The 17,540-nt window shown below is 38.6% G+C and overlaps 1 protein-coding gene and 1 long non-coding RNA gene across 13 annotated transcripts; one reads left to right on the forward strand and one right to left on the reverse strand.

The window, feature by feature from the left end:
• Positions 1 to 737: 737 nt before the first annotated feature.
• On the forward strand, positions 738 to 1,185 carry LOC131241406 (uncharacterized). Its single transcript, XR_009169010.1, has 2 exons — positions 738 to 1,016; positions 1,068 to 1,185. It is a non-coding gene; the product is annotated as an uncharacterized LOC131241406 (long non-coding RNA).
• A 6,638-nt stretch (positions 1,186 to 7,823) lies between these two features.
• On the reverse strand, positions 7,824 to 15,461 carry LOC131239405 (uncharacterized). 12 transcript variants are annotated; one of them, XR_009168205.1, is made up of 10 exons: positions 14,738 to 15,461; positions 11,452 to 11,537; positions 11,095 to 11,236; positions 10,185 to 10,265; positions 10,065 to 10,108; positions 9,389 to 9,487; positions 9,152 to 9,261; positions 8,864 to 8,997; positions 8,324 to 8,392; positions 7,824 to 8,208 (listed from the first exon to the last, which is right to left on the reverse strand). XR_009168205.1 is itself a non-coding variant. In XM_058237096.1 (7 exons), exons 1-5 carry the CDS (start codon positions 14,775 to 14,777, stop codon positions 8,931 to 8,933), a joined length of 384 nt encoding a protein of 127 aa, XP_058093079.1. In that variant the 5' UTR covers positions 14,778 to 15,461; the 3' UTR covers positions 7,824 to 8,208; positions 8,324 to 8,392; positions 8,864 to 8,930. The 12 variants fall into 12 exon arrangements, 1 of the variants encoding a protein (XP_058093079.1); XR_009168206.1 differs by lacking the exon at positions 9,152 to 9,261; XR_009168198.1 differs by having other exon boundaries at positions 9,152 to 9,487.
• Between the last annotated feature and the right edge of the window lie 2,079 nt (positions 15,462 to 17,540).

Below are 17,540 nucleotides of genomic sequence, written 5' to 3' on the forward strand. Positions count from 1 at the left end.
TTATTTGGGAATGTAAATATTTGGAATGGGTGGTATAGGAAAAGGTAAGTAAATATTTTCTAAATATAATTTATGTTTGATAAGTTATTTGATACCGTTTGACTAAGACTACCATAGCCGCATTTAAACAATAACCGAAGCTTTGAATGATTAGTTAATTACGTTAGTTTATTTTTTTAATCCGTTCACCGTATTATAAATATCATATCCCTCTCTCTTACAACCCTAGAAAGGTCTGAAACTCCCACCGATTCTTACAAAGTTGCGCTCATATATCAGCAATGCCGGGAGCCTAGATCTTCACCGACATTACGTTATCGGGTAAGAATAGTAGAGATGAATTCGAATATATATATATATATAATTTCTTTTTTTTCTTTTTTTTTTCTTTCTTTTTTTTTTTTTACAGATTTTTTGAATGTTGCCTTTATTGGCATATCCTTAGCTGCAACATTACTAACCATTTTCAATGAGTATGGTCGACATAAAGGGAAGGCGTTTATGATGCTGATATGCATAGTCACAACTGCATATATGTGTTATTTTGTTTTCCTATATTTGAAACTATGTTGTACACATACTCGCACTCCTAACTCTCTCCCACCGGAACAACAGCAACAGGCACAACCAGATGCTCAAGGCACTACCTCTCTCCTTCCACCGCAACGAGAGCAACAGGAACAGTGAAATGCTCAAGACGCTGAACTGCTAGTTCTTCAGCTAGATGCTTAGGATGATGGTGCTCCTGTTCATGTACTTACTGGTCCGGTTTCGGTTGGTCAGGGACATCGGGATGATGATGCTTCTGCTCAGGGACTTACTGGTCCGGTTCCGGTTGGTGAGGGACATTGGGATGATGGTGCTTCTGCTCAGGGACTTACTGGTCCGGTTCCGGTTGGTGAGGGACATCAATATGATGGTGAAATCGTAATAGATATCGACAACGAATGAACTGTTTGAATGGGCTTGTGTTTCCTTTTTGATATGTTTAACAGACAATTTTAGTTTGATATTAGGTGTGTTTGGATTTTATTAGTTTGATAGTTTGATAGTTTTTATTTTATTAGGTGTGTTTGATATATTTAAGAGACAATTTTATTTTGATATTAGGTATGTTGATATTAGTTGTGAGTTCCTCTCTTATTGTTGTGTCTCAAACTGATGAACGGAGTGGATTCGTCATTCCATCTCTGTGGCTGGAATGATGAATCCACTCCGTTCATCGGTTTGAGACACAAAAATAAGAGATGAACTCTCAACTAATATCAACATACCTAATATCAAAATAAAATTCTCTCTTAAACATATCAAACACACATAATAAAATTAAAACTATCAAACTAATAAAATAAAAACTATTAAACTAATAAAATCCAAACACACCTAATATCAAACTAAAATTGTCTATTAAACATATCAAAAAGGAAATACAAGCCCATTCAAACAGTTCATTCGTTGTCGATATCTATTACGATTTCACCATCATCCCGATGTCCCTCACCAACCGGAACCGGACCAGTAAGTCCCTGAGCAGAAGCACCATCATCCCAATGTCCCTCACCATTCGGAACCAGACCAGTAAGTCCATGAGCAGAAGCATCATCATCCCGATGTCCCTGACCAACCGAAACCGGACCAGTAAGTACATGAACAGAAGCACCATCATCCTGAGCATCTGGCTGAAGAACCAGCAGTTCAGCGTCTTGAGCATTTCACTGTTCCTGTTGCTCTCGTTGCGGTGGGAGGAGAGAGGTAGTGCCTTGAGCATCTGGTTGTGCCTGTTGCCGATGGGGGAGAATTAGGAGTGCGGGTATGTGTACAACATAGTTTCAAATATAGGAAAACAAAATAACACAAATATGCAGTTGTGACTATGCAGATCAGCATAATAAACACCTTCCCTTTATGTCGACCATACTCATTGAAAATGGTTAGTAATGCTGCAGCTAAGGATATGCCAATAAAGGCAACATTCAAAAAATCTGTAAAAAAAAAAAAAAAAGAAAAAAGAAAAAAGAAAATATATATATATATATATATATATATATATATTCGAATTCATCTCTACTATTCTTACCCGATAACGTAATGTCGGTGAAGATCTGGGCTCCCGGCATTGCTGATATACGAGCGCAACTTTGTAAGAATCGGTGGGAGTTTCAGACCTTCTAGGGTTGTAAGAGAGAGGGATATGATATTTATAATACGGTGAAAGGATTAAAAAAATAAACTAACGTAATTAACTAATCAATAAGATATTATTAACCCTTTAAAATGAGCATGATGTGAATGTATGAATCAGTACTAGCTAGTTGGGCACATTATCTTGGAACCGTTAAAGATTGTTGGCCAAAATATAGAAGCATTTAATTTATACATTGATTGTGAAATGCCTATTATGAAATGCACTTAAAATTCTTGTTTACTATTATTGGGCGGCGACCATAATGCATATTGAGATACTTAGCTTGATCATGGAAATCGGACCATTGGAAAAATAGTCATCTTTAACCATCCAATAGATGTCCACGTTCACGAACCACGCGATTTCTCTACTCGCGGGCCACAGGAACGGGCTCTTGTAACCGAAGGCATTGGCACTAGGCACTTGAGCAACTTGTCCTTCATAGTTATGTACAAGAGAACAAAGTGCCCCCACTATTTATTTACACCCAACTCCGATTGAAAAATACGCCCTCTTTCTTGTTTCTGCATTTACACGGAGTGATGAAGAAGGGTGTAACTCTCAGTCGGGGCGGGTGCAAATATCAATTCGAAAAATCGAAAGTGGAAGGAAAAGGGGATCAAAACGGAGCTCCTTATTCTTTTTAAGCTTTCGATAGGCCGCTTTGAGTAAAAATATACTACTAGTTCAGTAGCAGGTGACGAAGGAAATGGAGAGGGGATAACGAAACGTGTTTGCGTAATGGAAGGAGAGGTTGCTACCGTTAGAGAGGGCCTTTCCGTCGTTAACGAGGCAGTCGTTGTAGTGAAAGCGTTTGAAGATGGTGGGGTTGATCATGCACACAGAGCTGAATCAGCCACAGCTGAGGTGGATGCCTGAGATCACCTGATCATCCAAACGTTGAGAATCTCGACTATATATGTTGGAATGCCGTTGGGGAGTGGGGTCGTGGACCCTGGTACACCCGGATGTCGTCCTTGGAGCACCTCCCTCCATCCTGTTCGTCTCTTCTGCCGCTGCTCCCCACGCGTCCCCCACGTACGACGTACGAGACGCCGTACAGATAACAGAATAATGGAAAGAAAAAGGAATAAAAAGAAAAAGAAAAAATGACAATACAAAGAGATTAGAAAGTTTTCAAAAAAGAAAAAAAAAAAGGCAAAAATAAAGACAAACAAGCACTCATCTAGCCCCCGTCTGCATAATGTCAGCCGCTCAGGACAAAAACATGCTTTTTCGCGTAGCATTATCCCAAAGGGACGCAATGATGCGACCAAAAAGTAGAAGCGTGCTTTCGCTTTTGCTTTTGGCTTTTTCTTTTGTTAAACTTTCTTTCGCTAATTTTCTTTTCTAACCTACTTTTAGGTTGTGGGAGAGCCTGACGTGCCTTGGACACCTGGCGTTTCTGATCTGTGATGAACAGAGTAGATTTCTCGTATTGGTTAAGAGGTATCTAACCCATCCATTACAATTGTGTAAAGGGCAGACAAAAAAGTTGCGTTCATTTTTGGCTCTGTCGACTGGCAGGATCTGGTGGCTGAACGTTGGGTCCACATGCTTAGTGGCTCGATGAACCGTACACGGTTTGGACACTACGCTACACTACCTAGTGAAGAGAAAGTTTTCAATGGTCCACTTTGTACATTTTCCTTCCCCAAAAACTTATTGTAGCGAAAATGTTACCACCGGCGGTAGTAACAACCTTTCTGGGGCTCCACGATGATACGTTAGGGGGGCGTTTGGCACATGGTAGTACCAACCTTCATCAACAAAGTCAATTTCATAAACTGCAACTTCGGGAACACGACCAACCGCTCCAAATACAGGACATGGCTAGGAGGAAGAAAATATCCATGGTTTGTGGGCCACACTACATGTCCTGTGCAGTTGGGCCATCTAAGAGTGCATTAAAAGAGAGACGGGCGTACCCCACACAAGTCACCGTGCTACGTGAACAGAGTTTTATGGTTGGGGGCATTTTGGACTTTTCGCCCCCAAGTCATATTCTGATGTCGGCTATGCATATCCCACCGACTCCCTTGTTTGTACGGTCAAATCAGCGTACAGAGATATATGCAATCGAGTTTCGAGCGGGAGAAAGAAAAAAAATTGATTCTCTTTACCGTCTCTGATATGCCAGTCCGCTGCGTTCCAAGCTCCGGTGCTCTCTCAAAAATCGTTGCTTTTTTTTATTTTTTCCCTTGCCTCTATAAATTTTTTTTAAAAAACAAAAACTATATAAGAAAAGAATGTTTTTTTAAAAAACAAAAACCAGATAAGACAAGATGCGTGCCGTAAAAAGCACTTTCGGGACAGTCGGCGCTGGGATTCTAAGTGGGGTCCACATGATGTTTGTTAGAAATCCACACCGTCCATCCATTCTGCGATTACAATCACGGCAAATTCACACAAATACCATCATTCTTGGATCTGATTCTTTCGGACGGTCCAGGTTGGTCAGTTGAAGCTCAAAGGACCGTAAAAGAAAGGGTGTAGATGCGTTTATGAAGTAGATTGCGAAAAATCCTCTAACACACAGTTTTCTGGCGAAAACGAAATATCGCACGATAGGAATCTAATCTGTTACAGGACTCTTAGCGGTGCATCTCGAAACTCCGAGAAACGAACGGTTCAAACAGGTTTGGAATCAAAATAATTTCAAACAAACTTTAACGACTCAATCCCTATCAACGGCTTATTCTTCTAGAGAATTCTTGCTATACAGGTGAACTGTTGACTGACAGATGGGATTACTTGAAAGGATGGCTGAGATTGAGAGGGTCAGTCCTCTCAAATCGGATTTGATCCTTCCATTTTGGAAACGAGATGTGGCCCACATTTGACATGATTCACGCTGATGTATCCGCATTCACAAGCATGCGATCTGGTGTGAAATGTGTGGCCCAAGATCATATCAATAAGCCGAACTTTTATGAACGGTTTGGATCGAGTCACTGTGGACCCCAGTGATCACAATGATCAAACATTGGGTCGGCTACTAAAATCAATTCCCCGTTTTCGAACGGGTAAGGAAAACAAGAACCCGGCTCTTCTTTGGGCGTATGGTCAAACTCATACAAAGATCGGTCTACAAAGCGTATGTGTATATATAATTTTTTTAATTTTCTGTAGGGCCCATTATCAATCGGAAGGGTGCTCAGGCCCACTTTATTATATGTTTATATATTTCAATATTAATATTAAAATATTTATAATAATAATAATATTTTTTTAATTATTATTATTATTATATGTATACTTATTTTATTTTATTTTTTATTTATCGTGTGTTTTATAATTAAAACTCATGGTTGTCTATTAAAATTAATAATTCATAAATTAAAAGGTGTTTTATAGAAATTATCAAAGTAAATTTTTTATTTTATTTTAACATTTCATTTCTTTTTATTTATATATATTATTTATGTATTATCTAAAGATCCATGGGTTCTGCTTTTGATCTAAACCATTCATCAGTTACGTCTGATTTTGTTTGCCATGTGTCTAATTTTAGGATAAGTTACATGTCTAATGATTGAATTAACTCGAAATTAATTATCAATAGTCCTGAAGACTGTTTGGATGTAATCTAGTGGTTGAATTGTAAATAGATAATTTAAATTGAGTGATCAAGTGGTGAGTTGCACAGTGAGAGTGTTGTGGACCGGATGAGCGGTGGATCCTGAAATTTATGCATCGAAGTAGCTTCTGTATAATTTGGTTTAATTTGGTTTATCTCTAAAAACACGTGCCCATTTAACGAAGCAACATACATGGTCTATCTATAAAAGACCGGCTGAAAAAACAGATCTAATCACTTATATCTGGAAAAATAAAAATAAATGGACAACATAAATATACAAAAAATCATCTAAGGTGGGCCCCCACACTAAGGGCCCTGGGTAACACTTAATCGACTCATATTGGTGATAGTTTTCACATTTGCAGACGCGCTGCCAGTACAGTGATATTGGTTGCAAGTACGAAGATTCTAAAATGCCAGAGTATCAAATATCTCCTCTGCCAGCGTATAAACCGTACAATGCCAGAGTATCAAATATCTCCCTCCCACTGCACTATTAATTCGAATATGGACTTCTTCTTTTGCCACTGTTTTGTAGCAGTTCATGGGGCCTTTTATTATTCCACGGTGAGGTCCATCATATGAACGGATTGGATCATAAACATCAGCCATATCCAACACATAAAGTTCAAAGAAGATAAAGCATTACCTCCTGCTGGAGTGCATGTGAAGTTGTCGTGAGGAACACACGTGAAAATCAGCCGGTCCCCTCATTTGGTAGGGGAATTATTTGTGTTGAATGTGGACCGTTGACATTTCATTTTAAACCATCAATTCTCCCATGTAGAGGTGGCCCATCTGTTGATAGAAAACAGAAAATTTTGGTTTTTCTGTAATTTCATTGGAGAAGTGGCCCTAGTTCAATGAGGACTGCTAAAATAAGGGCTTCACGTGTTTCGTACTGACATAGTGCCAGTATGGGCAGGGCTTCCCATTGAGGTTTTGATAAAATCCTAGCCCACCATTTGGTGGGACACGTGTGAGATATCCAAACCATTCATCAGGTAGTGGTCACCGTTAACATGCCCTGATTGGAAAATGAGTTGATTAGGCATGTCACAAAAAAATGCCCTGGCCCCTGCCCAATTAATACTAATACGTGTGTCCCATTGTTAACGTGGCCTGGGTAGCCCCAGAAAACGTGTATGCTTGCGTATGAAAATAGATACAATCATCAATGGCTCATATTCAACACTCGTGTGTGGCTGGTTGGATGAGTGGACCATCGTGGCTTTTTGGGACTAGCGATGTTCCGTTAGCACCACCACGTGGCACGTGGCTCTGATTTCTTGGTTGCAACTTAATAACAGTGTGTTCTGCAATTAATATGCCAAGTGTACAGTTTCTAAGCGCCTGAATATCAGGAGAGTAAAAGGTGGGTAGGAAAATTCCCACTGTTGAAAACTCTCTGGGGTAGAGAGTGATGTTTACATGACATCTATACCGTTAATAATGTCATTACTACTGGGATGAACTGAAAACACAAACATTAGCCTGATTCAAAACTTCTGTGGCCCCACGAATAATTCAACTGTGTACGTTCAATACTCACATTTTAGCCCACTTGAGTATTTGATACGGCTTATTTTTGACCTGTTATCCTAAAAATATCTTGTAAAACGGATGGCCGGGGTGGATGTTCCGTTAGCACCACCACGTGGCACGTGGCTCTGATTTCTTGGTTGCAACTTAATAACAGTGTGTTCTGCAATTAATATGCCAAGTGTACAGTTTCTAAGCGCCTGAATATCAGGAAGCGGATTGGCTGGTGTACCACACACTAGCTATATAGCTAGCTGCTGTAGGTACGATGTCGTGCGAAGACGAGCACTGATGCTCCTCGAGCTCTGAGTTGTACGAACGGTTCAAAGGAGATCAAAGTTACATGGCCCCCACAATTATGTATTTATTATATGTACACCGTTCATCTATTTTTAGAGATCATTTCAGAGCATTAACCAAACAAAATGAATCATATCCAAAGATCATCTGCACCACACCACAGATAGCAGCGCGGAGATAATGATTTCCACCGTTAAACAATTGGTAGGATGCAACGTTAGAATGGTCACATCATCTACTGGGCCACACCATAGAAGAGAACAGACAATCACCTAGAGACCTCGAAATCCAGCCTAATGGTTTTTGGGTATCCCACTTTAATAGTGGTCCACTCCTGTGGACGGCTTAGATGCCATATACATAAGGAGGTGGACCCCACACTAGGCCAGTTGTGTGTTTTTCTCATATACAGCTAGTAGCGTGTGAGACATTCTCTTTGTAGAAGAGAAGAGGTGCATGCACCAAAAACACATGGGTGAGAGAACATCAGTTATGGAGGTGGTGATGTTTGTACCTCTGATTTGGACATATGGTCATCTAAATCCACGCTGAAGTCGTAAAAGACAAGATTCACAGAGGCAAGCTTCATGGAGAGGAACTGTAAAAATAAATAAATAAAAAATAAAAATCATTAAAAGGCCATGAAATACTTAGGTTAGAAAAATAAAATAAAATAAAATAAGCCATGAAACTATCTTGTTAGAAATGTATACCTCTACTTGATTTTGCAATGACTGGACATAGTTGATAATTTCATCCAACATAAGAGCCTTCCCAGTCACCTGTTCACAATCAGAAAAAAATTATGGTCCATCGACGGATCTAGTCCGTCCATTTGATGCATGTACGTTTCATGGGCTACCATGAAAAAGTTCACACCAATTACACCATTCTAACAATCCAGTCAACAGCCAAAAAAAATAGACAGTCGTGATCATTTATCTAAAAATAGGTCAACCAACCATCTGATACATTTATTTGTTGGGACAACTATGATTATGATTTTATCAAATGACTTTTGATCAGGTCATCCTAACCATCCATTCATGGGTTGAAAAATGAATGGCCATAAAAAGAAGGCCATATTACGGATGGATTTGATCATCTGACCGGCCGTGTGATTCTTTCATGGAAGCCATTGAAAGGTATGTCGGACCTGGATCCAAGTGTCCCAATTGAAGACGAATGCATAACACACGTACATACGTATGCATGCATGTGTATCTATTAATTAAAAAATTGCTTAAATTCACATTGTCACAGCCAGGAACAAGGCCTTGCAAGAGCTTCATTCTCTCATCTTGAAATCCATATGGGTGCTCAATTCCACCAAAGTAATAGTTCGCTTGTCTCACGTCCTACTTGAAACAAGTAGAACATTGATTTTCTAGCAGAAAATGAGGAAATTTGATACTGTCAAATGAGGATTCCACTTACTCACCAATATTAGACAAAACACTTTCTATCGATGATCACTTCTAACACTCAGAAATTAATATGACACTAATAATAAATAGAAATATTGATGGTTTGAGTCTCACCCAAGTAACGGGACTCTGCTGCCCTCGTAGCATTGTATGATCACCCATTCTGGAATATTTCTTGGGTGTCTCAATTCCTAGTGGGGCCATCAGCTCAATGTTATGGATTGCTGAAAAGTGGGCCATGCAGCAAGAAACAGTCGTGTACTGCTGTGCAGGATATAATTCCTCTATTCTGCATTGGGGGCATGAGCAAGGATCGAACGCACAAGGAGATATAACAGAGCAGAGGCTTACCTAGTTGATCTTTTCATTCGAAGGACCATGAATCCAATGTGCCCTCCAAACAATCGAAAGCGATAGAAGACGTTCTGTCTTCCATCCCGATGACTGCAGCTGCAAAGAAGCAAAACCACTCAAACACATCCGGATTAGAAACAGCATAGGCAACCTCAACAGTCTATACATAAATGACATTTCTATTGGGCATCTAGACACATTCAAATGTAGAAACAATGCATTCTTGCATCCACCATCTACAGTCACCACAACCCAGATGCTGCCCATGTTCCAACATAGCACATTGTAAGAGATCCGGGCTGTCCATCAGACGTTTTCTTCGTTCTTTGGGATTTCAGACATTTCATCATCTTCCCTAAAGGCAATTCAGCCCTCTCTGAGATTTCAATTAGATCATAGGATCCAAATAGAAAACTGTAGGATTTAAACAACATTGAGCAAAACATTCTGTTCATAAGTTAATTTACATATCCAAATAGTGCTAAATTAAGCTACTAGGAAATCTCACACATTTGTAGGTTATGGTATCAACATTTGAATCTCACCGGCAGATGGTTTCTATAGACACAGCTAATGAAAGAGCCAAAGAGCAACTAAAACGGAAATCATATCAGATGCATACGGGGCAATCAAAACCAAATTGTGTATATAAAGGAATAGAAATACCACAAACCTGACTTGCAGTTCCTTTTTTTCATGCCGAGTAGTAGTTCATACCTATCACCATAAGGTAGAAAATGGGTCAACCTATGCAACTATTTTATAGACTCGAAACAAGTCCAATATGGCTTACATGGAAATTTCTCACTGATTGAAGAACCTCAACATTGATCTTGGAACCCTCATGCCGAACCCATGCTTCACCTTTTGTACCCTATTCAAATGAAGAGAGTGCTTCAAGAGTACGTGGGTGTGTTGAGGTGTGAATGCATGTGTATAATAATTAAAAATAATAATAAGAAGAAGAAGAAGAAGAGTAAAGAGTAGATTAAGATGATTCCACCCCCTAGCTTAATGGTACACATTCACATAAGAGGTGGTGTGCTTTGAAAGTGATACACGCACTGATTTTAAAAAAAGGAATAGAACCTTTAAATGTGATGGATTAGAAGAGGAGTCTTGATGAATTTTAAACTCCTCCATCCTTGGAATTGGGTTTATAGATGTCTGAAGCTCTCTACCATTCTTTTGCCTTCCCAAAATGTAAAGTGTAAAGGGTAAAGAGTAGGGTACAAGGTGTGGAAGATCCCTTATCAAATAAGTATAGTTAGTATGATACTTTTCAATCTGCAATTTAAGTTTATAAAAGAGAGTTAAAAAGACTTGAATCAAGGATACAATATCCTCAAATACTCTACATGGACTTGAATTTAAAAAAAAAAAAAAAGATACAATGGAATATTGATTTTTGGTTGAATGTAACCATTAATTGTTATACTATCTTTCTTCCCTTTGTAATTGTTGGCCACTTTACTAAAGGGCCAGGATCTTTCCATCTTGGAGATTTTGGTACATGCCAATCTAAAGTGTGGCCATATATCAGTAGTCCAGATCACTAAATTATGGGCCCCAATTGTACAAACCAAAACCTAGAACAATATGGTGCAAGCATTCTTTAATAAATGAAGTAATAACCCCAGCCAACATGCACACAATGAATGGAAAAACATAGTAAATATAAGGCTAGTTAGGATTTAACTTACAAAGAGATCTGGATAGACTTTATTGCCGATGCTCCTGTCCTCGGAGCATCTACAGTTTCTGTTGTTGCCTTTGCACCTTCAAGCATAATCATCTACATACAGGATGGGTATAAACATTGTTTCTGGCACAGAAGAAGCCCTTCTTTGAGATTATGACAAGCACCAATATGATTGCATTATCAGTAGTAGACATAAGAAGATGCGGAAGAATAAATTAACGAAATAAATAAATAAATGAAATTTCAAGGAAAAAAGAAACAACACAATTGCTATGTTCAGAGAGTGCATAAAAAGTATTTATATACAGCATCTGCATATATAAACAAGCATTATAGATTAGCAAATACTTGTACCCACCAGTGAATAACCAACAAAAAGGTAACCTGTGTAGCACTCCATGGTTGTGACAATGAGCAGCTCCTTTGCACAACTGATACAGGAAACTATGTAAAGAAAAAAACAGAGAAATTCAGGTAAGCTAACATGTTCAAGGTCTGCAAGATCTGGAAATTTGCCTCATGAAAGAGGGAAAAAAAGAAAAAAGCTAAAATATAGTGAGAATCAGCAAAAAAAATGCAGACATGAAATTGTAAGACTTCTAAAACCAGGTTTTAACGACAGGTATTAACAATTTCCATAACCAAAAGCCAAAAATGAAGATTCATATTGAAACCCGCAATTAAAAATAGGCTCAGCAAACAAAATGCAGACATGAAATTGTTAGACTTCTAAAACTGAGGTTTTAACGACAGGTATTAACAATTTCCATAACCAAAAGCTAAAAATGAAGATTAGGTTTTAACGACAGTTATTAACAATTTCCATAACCAAAAGCCAAAAATGAAGATTCATATTGAAACCCGCAATTAAAAATAGGCTTTGGAACCAACGGGGGTCTAGATAATTGGGCGTGTCTTCTTCGGACGTGTCTTCTTCTTCTTCTTCTTCTTAAGACTTCTAAAACTAAGGTTTTAACGACAGGTATTAACAATTTCCATAAGCAAAAGCCAAAAATGAAGATTCATATTGAAACCTACAATTAAAAATAGGCTCTGGAACCAACGGGGGTCTAGATAATCGACTTCTAAAACTGAGGTTTTAACGACGGGTATTAACAATTTTCATAACCAAAAGCCAACAATGAAGATTCATATTGAAACCCGCAATTAAAAATAGGCTTTGGAACCAACGGGGGTCTAGATAATCGGCTGTGTCTTCTTCTTCATCTTCTTCTTCTTCTCTCTCTCTCTCTCTCTTCTTTCCCTCTTTTTCTTCTCTCTTCTTTCCCTCTTTCTTCTTTTCGGTTTCCCTCTCTCTCCCTTCTTTTTTTATTCGCAGGTGTATCACACACCATCTAGCTGTTGTAGATACGTGTCATGCTAAGACGAGTGCTGACACTCCTCGAGCTCCGAGTTGTACGAACGGTTTAAAGGAGATCAAAGTTACGTGGGCTCCACAGTGATGTATTTATTATATCTACACCGTTCATCTATTTTCATATATCATTTTAGGGCACTACCAAAAAAAATTGAATTATATCCAAAGATCGTCCGGACCACACCAAAAATAGCAGCCGTGATCATGATTTTCACCTCTAAACAATTCAGGGCCCACCATAACGTTCATTTTCTATCCCATCTGTTAAAGCATTGAGACGAGCTCGTCAAATGAATGAACAGTTTAGATATAACACATACCTTAGACCCAAGTGGGCCCCACCATGATGTATATATTTTATCCATGTCGTCCCTCCATTTTGCCACGTTTACGTAAGGATCCAAAAAATTAGTAATATCCAAATCTCAGGTGAGCCACACCATAGGAAACAGTGGTTATAGAATGCTCACTGTTAAAAAAAATTTAAGGTCCACTGTAATGTTTATTTTCAATCTAACATATTAATTGGTTCACACTGTCATAGATGAAGGGAAAACATACATGTCAGCTTGATATAAAACTTTTGTAGCCCCAAATAAATTTTTAATGGTAAACGTTTAATTATTGTTGTTTCTTATGGTGCAGTCCACCTGAGGTTTGGATATGCCTCATTTTTGGGCTCACGCCTTAAAATTATTTGTCAAAATGGATGGATGGTGTGGATATAAGACATTCATCGCGGGTGGGGCCCAAAAAAGTTTAACAAGTGTGCTACACTTCACAATCCGAGTCCCGCCTAATTCGGGCCCTTAAAAAATTGTACACGAGACATATATTAACTTAAAATTTACCAATTAAATTATGGGTCACAATGCCAAAATCAAATTGTTTGAATATTTTTAATTGTTAATTTGTGGACTTTTATTTTTTAAATATGGCTTTTTGATTTTTTTCATGATTCTCTATCCAATAAATGTCCACCAATTCATAAGTGAGATAATGGCAATAAATTGCATAAATTTGGGGCTGATTTGGGGCATAGATTGGTCCTCCAAGTCAGCCTCAAATTGGCAACGCCATCTACCTGAATTTAATTTCATTTTTTAAAAAAACTATTGGGAGAAATGATATCAAATTGTTAAGTATATAAATTAGATATTTAGAAAATTAAATATATGAATTTTGTAGTCAAATTCAGGTTACCTGGTTCAAAAATTAATTAGACAGTCCGATACAACTTCTCACCAAAGAGTGGACCGTTAAACCACCATAAACATGTTCCAATTTATAAATGAATGCATATTCAGGATGCTTAGAATATTCTGGATTTAATTCATATTTTTTCATATTTTTTTGGTAAAAAAAATGCACCGTTACGGGGCCGTTACACCCCCATATTGCTATTACACCCCCGTATCCATATTGGTATCGGAGGGCACCGTTACGCCAACCGATATCGATACAGGATACCTTAATTGCTTCCGTCAAACTTATACCATACATATGAGAGTTTTGCCATAGTTTTCACATGATCCAAACATTTCTTGACCCATATATTAACACGTTTTTGGTCATTAGATTTAATATTAAATAGGCTGATTTTCAATTCTGAAATAAAAAAAACAATCCTTCCACCATCTTTTCTTGGGCCTAGGAGCTCACTTCACTTGGGAAAGGCTACAACTCCCAACCAAGCCTTCTCCATCGCACCAAAAACCCGAAAGCAGGAAAAGTCAAGCTTCTTGAGAGCATTGGATTCTCCAGCCATACCTCTACTAGCCAAGCACTAGAAACCAAGCCACCAGCAGATAGCTCCACCAGCCCTGAAGGAATCAACCCCACAATAACATATATTGGCAGAATAAGCATCTTCAAATACTAATACCAGAAGCAATCAAAGGATGCAGCAAAACAGGGGAGAATGCTACCAAACAGGGAATACACTCCAACTAGGGCTAGGATCTTCCAATCAGGAAGAGTTTCCGTTCGGCCCAAATATGTAGTGGGTCCTATAAAATCTACATTCTGGATTAGCGAATTAAGGCCACATTTGTGTAAATTTGGTGTAACAGTACCATATATTCCTTGTGATCATTAATTACATTTGTATAAAATCTTCAAGCGATAGCTCCCACAGCCAAAGTTCAAATTCCGATGCTGAAAGCTCAAAATAACACAGAAAAATGCCCCAAATCTAGATATCTTCACTAGCATTTCTTCAAAATACACGGCCGTAACAAGACAAAGGAAGAACAGGGGAACATACCTTTAAAAGAAGCAACGAGAGATCGGAAATCTGCAAGCATTTCCTTCAAAGAACTACACAAGGATGCTGCAGGTCCGCCATTAAAGCCACAGAGAGCTTCGCTACACAGAAACTCCTCGAATCTCTAAGTTTCTCTCACAAATCCCAATTTCAAACCTCTGGATTCTCCATTACGGCCAAAACCAATGCAAAAGGAACTCAAAATCTGCAGATTTCTCCCAAAATCCCCTGTAACTCTTCTTATAATCGAACGATAGAGCTTTCGCTCAGCCATTCGAGCTCGATTCAACTGAAATTGAACCAGAGAACTCGGAATAGCGAGATTTACATCAAGAATCCATATCGGTTGATGGGTTAGGGTTTAGAGTAGAAAGTAGAATAGACATGGTACTCTGCTTGTGATGGTGGTGTGGCAGGCGATTGCGAAAGTTTGGAGAAGAGGAGGGTTAGGGTTTGGAGATAGCAACGATCAGGGGTTTGGAGAAGAAGTGGGTTAGGGTTTGGAAAAGGAGAGCCTTTGACGTAAGAAGTTAAAAAGGGGAGAAAACAACTTCTTATTATGAGAGAGAGAGAGAGAGAGCGTAAGCGCTTATTTCGCCGACCATGGTTTCCCACAGTACGGGCTGCCGGTAAAAATGCGTCGGGAATTCCCACCTTTCTTGTAGTGAATTGAAGGGTTTGTGTTGCTCTATGCACCATTCGAAGGTGGATTTTCACCTAAACATTGTGGCTTGTTTGGATGCCCGTAACTTTTCTAAAATGTAAGTAAGTTACAGGTGACTTTGTTACAATTGGTGTTTCGGGGAGGAAAGTCAAAGATGACTTTCTCTCAACCTGCAACTAAGTTATAGGAGAAAGAGCCGAAAATCTTACAAGCGCTGGAGTCATTTTTTAAGTGTAACTGTTGAAATTTTAGAAATGAAAATCGTTGGGAAGAATCGCACCTGCATTGAAGAAGCATACCTACCTTCTCAGACGGAGTGAAGGCCTCCGTTTCCCTCTCTCAATCTCATTCTCCCTCTCCCAGTCTCCTTCTCCCTCTCCGATCCAGCTTCAGCAAGGTTAGAAAACCCCTTTCTTTCTTTCCCTTTTTTTTTCATCAGTGTTGATGGAGGTAGTTTGGCTAGAGGCGCGGGTAACGTCCAATGGTCTGTAGGGTCCACCATCCTGTATTTGTTTTATCCATGCCATCCATTCATTATTTTGGATTGTTTTAGGGCTTGATTCCAAAAATGAGGCATATCTAAATTTCAGATGGACCACACCACACAAAATAGTAATGATTGAAAGTCCACTGTTAAAACTCCTTGGGCCACTGCAATGTTTGTTTCACATCCAACCTGTTGATTAGGTCAGAAAGACCTGGATGAAGGGAACAAAACAAATATCAGTTTGATCCAAAACATCAGTGGCCTACCAAAAGTATTTAATGGTGGGCATTCAATCAACATTGTTTCTAGTGATTTGGTCCACCTGGGATTTTGATGTACCTTATTTTTGAGTTGATTTCTTAAAATGATCTAGAATAATGGATAGATGGTGTGGATAAAACAAATATATCATAGTGGGGCCCACATTCCATTATTCATTTTGTATAAGCGGGGCTTGTTGGTTAGTGCAACTTGTCTCCCTGTAGTTCCCAAATATGTTTTAACATATAACATATCCATTTTCAAACAATCCCAAGTTCCATCTGCATCTGGATTCTTGCCTGTTGTCAAACGGTGAGAAATTGAGGGTACATTGAAGGGTTAAGATATCTAGTTTAAAACAGTCCCTTGATAGTGGTCCATTTTAATAATATCTCACTTTGAGATTTTAACTACTAATGCAGAATTTCATGGAAGCAACTTCCTATGCTTGTGATTTCTCTTTAACTGATCCTTGCCAACAAGAGTCACTCTTGTCGGAAATTTTTGTTTGAATATCTTACCTTAAGTTTTTTTTTTTTTTTTTTTTTTTCTATATTACAAGCATTTTGAAAACATGAGCCCACTTTTATAGCCCACCTGTTGATTTGTTTAGCCTAAGAATCAACCAAACTATTCATTTACAAAAGCTTGACAAAATTGAATAGTTTTATCCAATCTTTTTTATGTGTAAATCTGATTTTTTAACGATTCTCTATTTCAAGCTCTACTTAGTGTGAATATGCAACTTATTACCTATAATAAAGTTACAAGTTATTCAAACACAAAAAGTAAGTTACAACTTATATCCAAACAAGATTACCTGTAACTTACTTATACCTGTAAGTAAGTTACATATAACTTTCTTACAACTTAAAAAAGTTACAGGCATCCAAACAGGCCTTATAGTTGAGGCCATTGGGCCTCCAATTCATTAATTAGCACTTGAATGTTCACCTACGGCTAACACCGTCACATATTCAGATCCACTCGAATCTGACACAATTCTCAGCTTAAACAGGACCCTCTCCGTCTTTCTCTGTCTCTCACTTTTTAGAGAAACACTAGTTCTTGGACCGGAACATTTTAGCCTGTAATGGGCGCCGGCCGAACTCAGGCGTATGTTGAACAATGTAGGCTGGGCTTGAATAGATCTTAGTTTGACCCTAACTTGACCTGTTTACTCTCTGCTGAGCACGACATTACTTAAGGACCTATTTGATTTATCCAAATATCTTATAACTACATTGTAAATACGTAATAATTACTTACGTACCTACCTACGTAATTACCCCGCCGAAATCGGATTGCGAACTGAGTAACTCATTATACTCTTATCGTACTGAGTAAACTCAGTTGGGCCCACCTTGAATGTATGTAGTCTATCCTCGCCG

This window comes from Magnolia sinica, chromosome 3, assembly GCF_029962835.1.
Source record: "Magnolia sinica isolate HGM2019 chromosome 3, MsV1, whole genome shotgun sequence".
Taxonomy (NCBI): Eukaryota; Viridiplantae; Streptophyta; class Magnoliopsida; order Magnoliales; family Magnoliaceae; genus Magnolia; species Magnolia sinica.

What these genes read in the sequence shown, in the direction of transcription:
- LOC131239405 (XM_058237096.1), bottom strand. Translation starts at nt 14,777, where the DNA reads ATGCTTGCAGATTTCCGATCTCTCGTTGCTTCTTTTAAAG. An exon ending in TTTTTGTTGGTTATTCACTG is followed by an intron (nt 11,187 to 11,451) that starts GTGGGTACAAGT and finishes TCCTGTATGTAG; the next exon opens with ATGATTATGCTTGAAGGTGC. An exon ending in CGAATGAAAAGATCAACTAG is followed by an intron (nt 8,998 to 9,388) that starts GTAAGCCTCTGC and finishes ATTTTCTGCTAG; the next exon opens with AAAATCAATGTTCTACTTGT.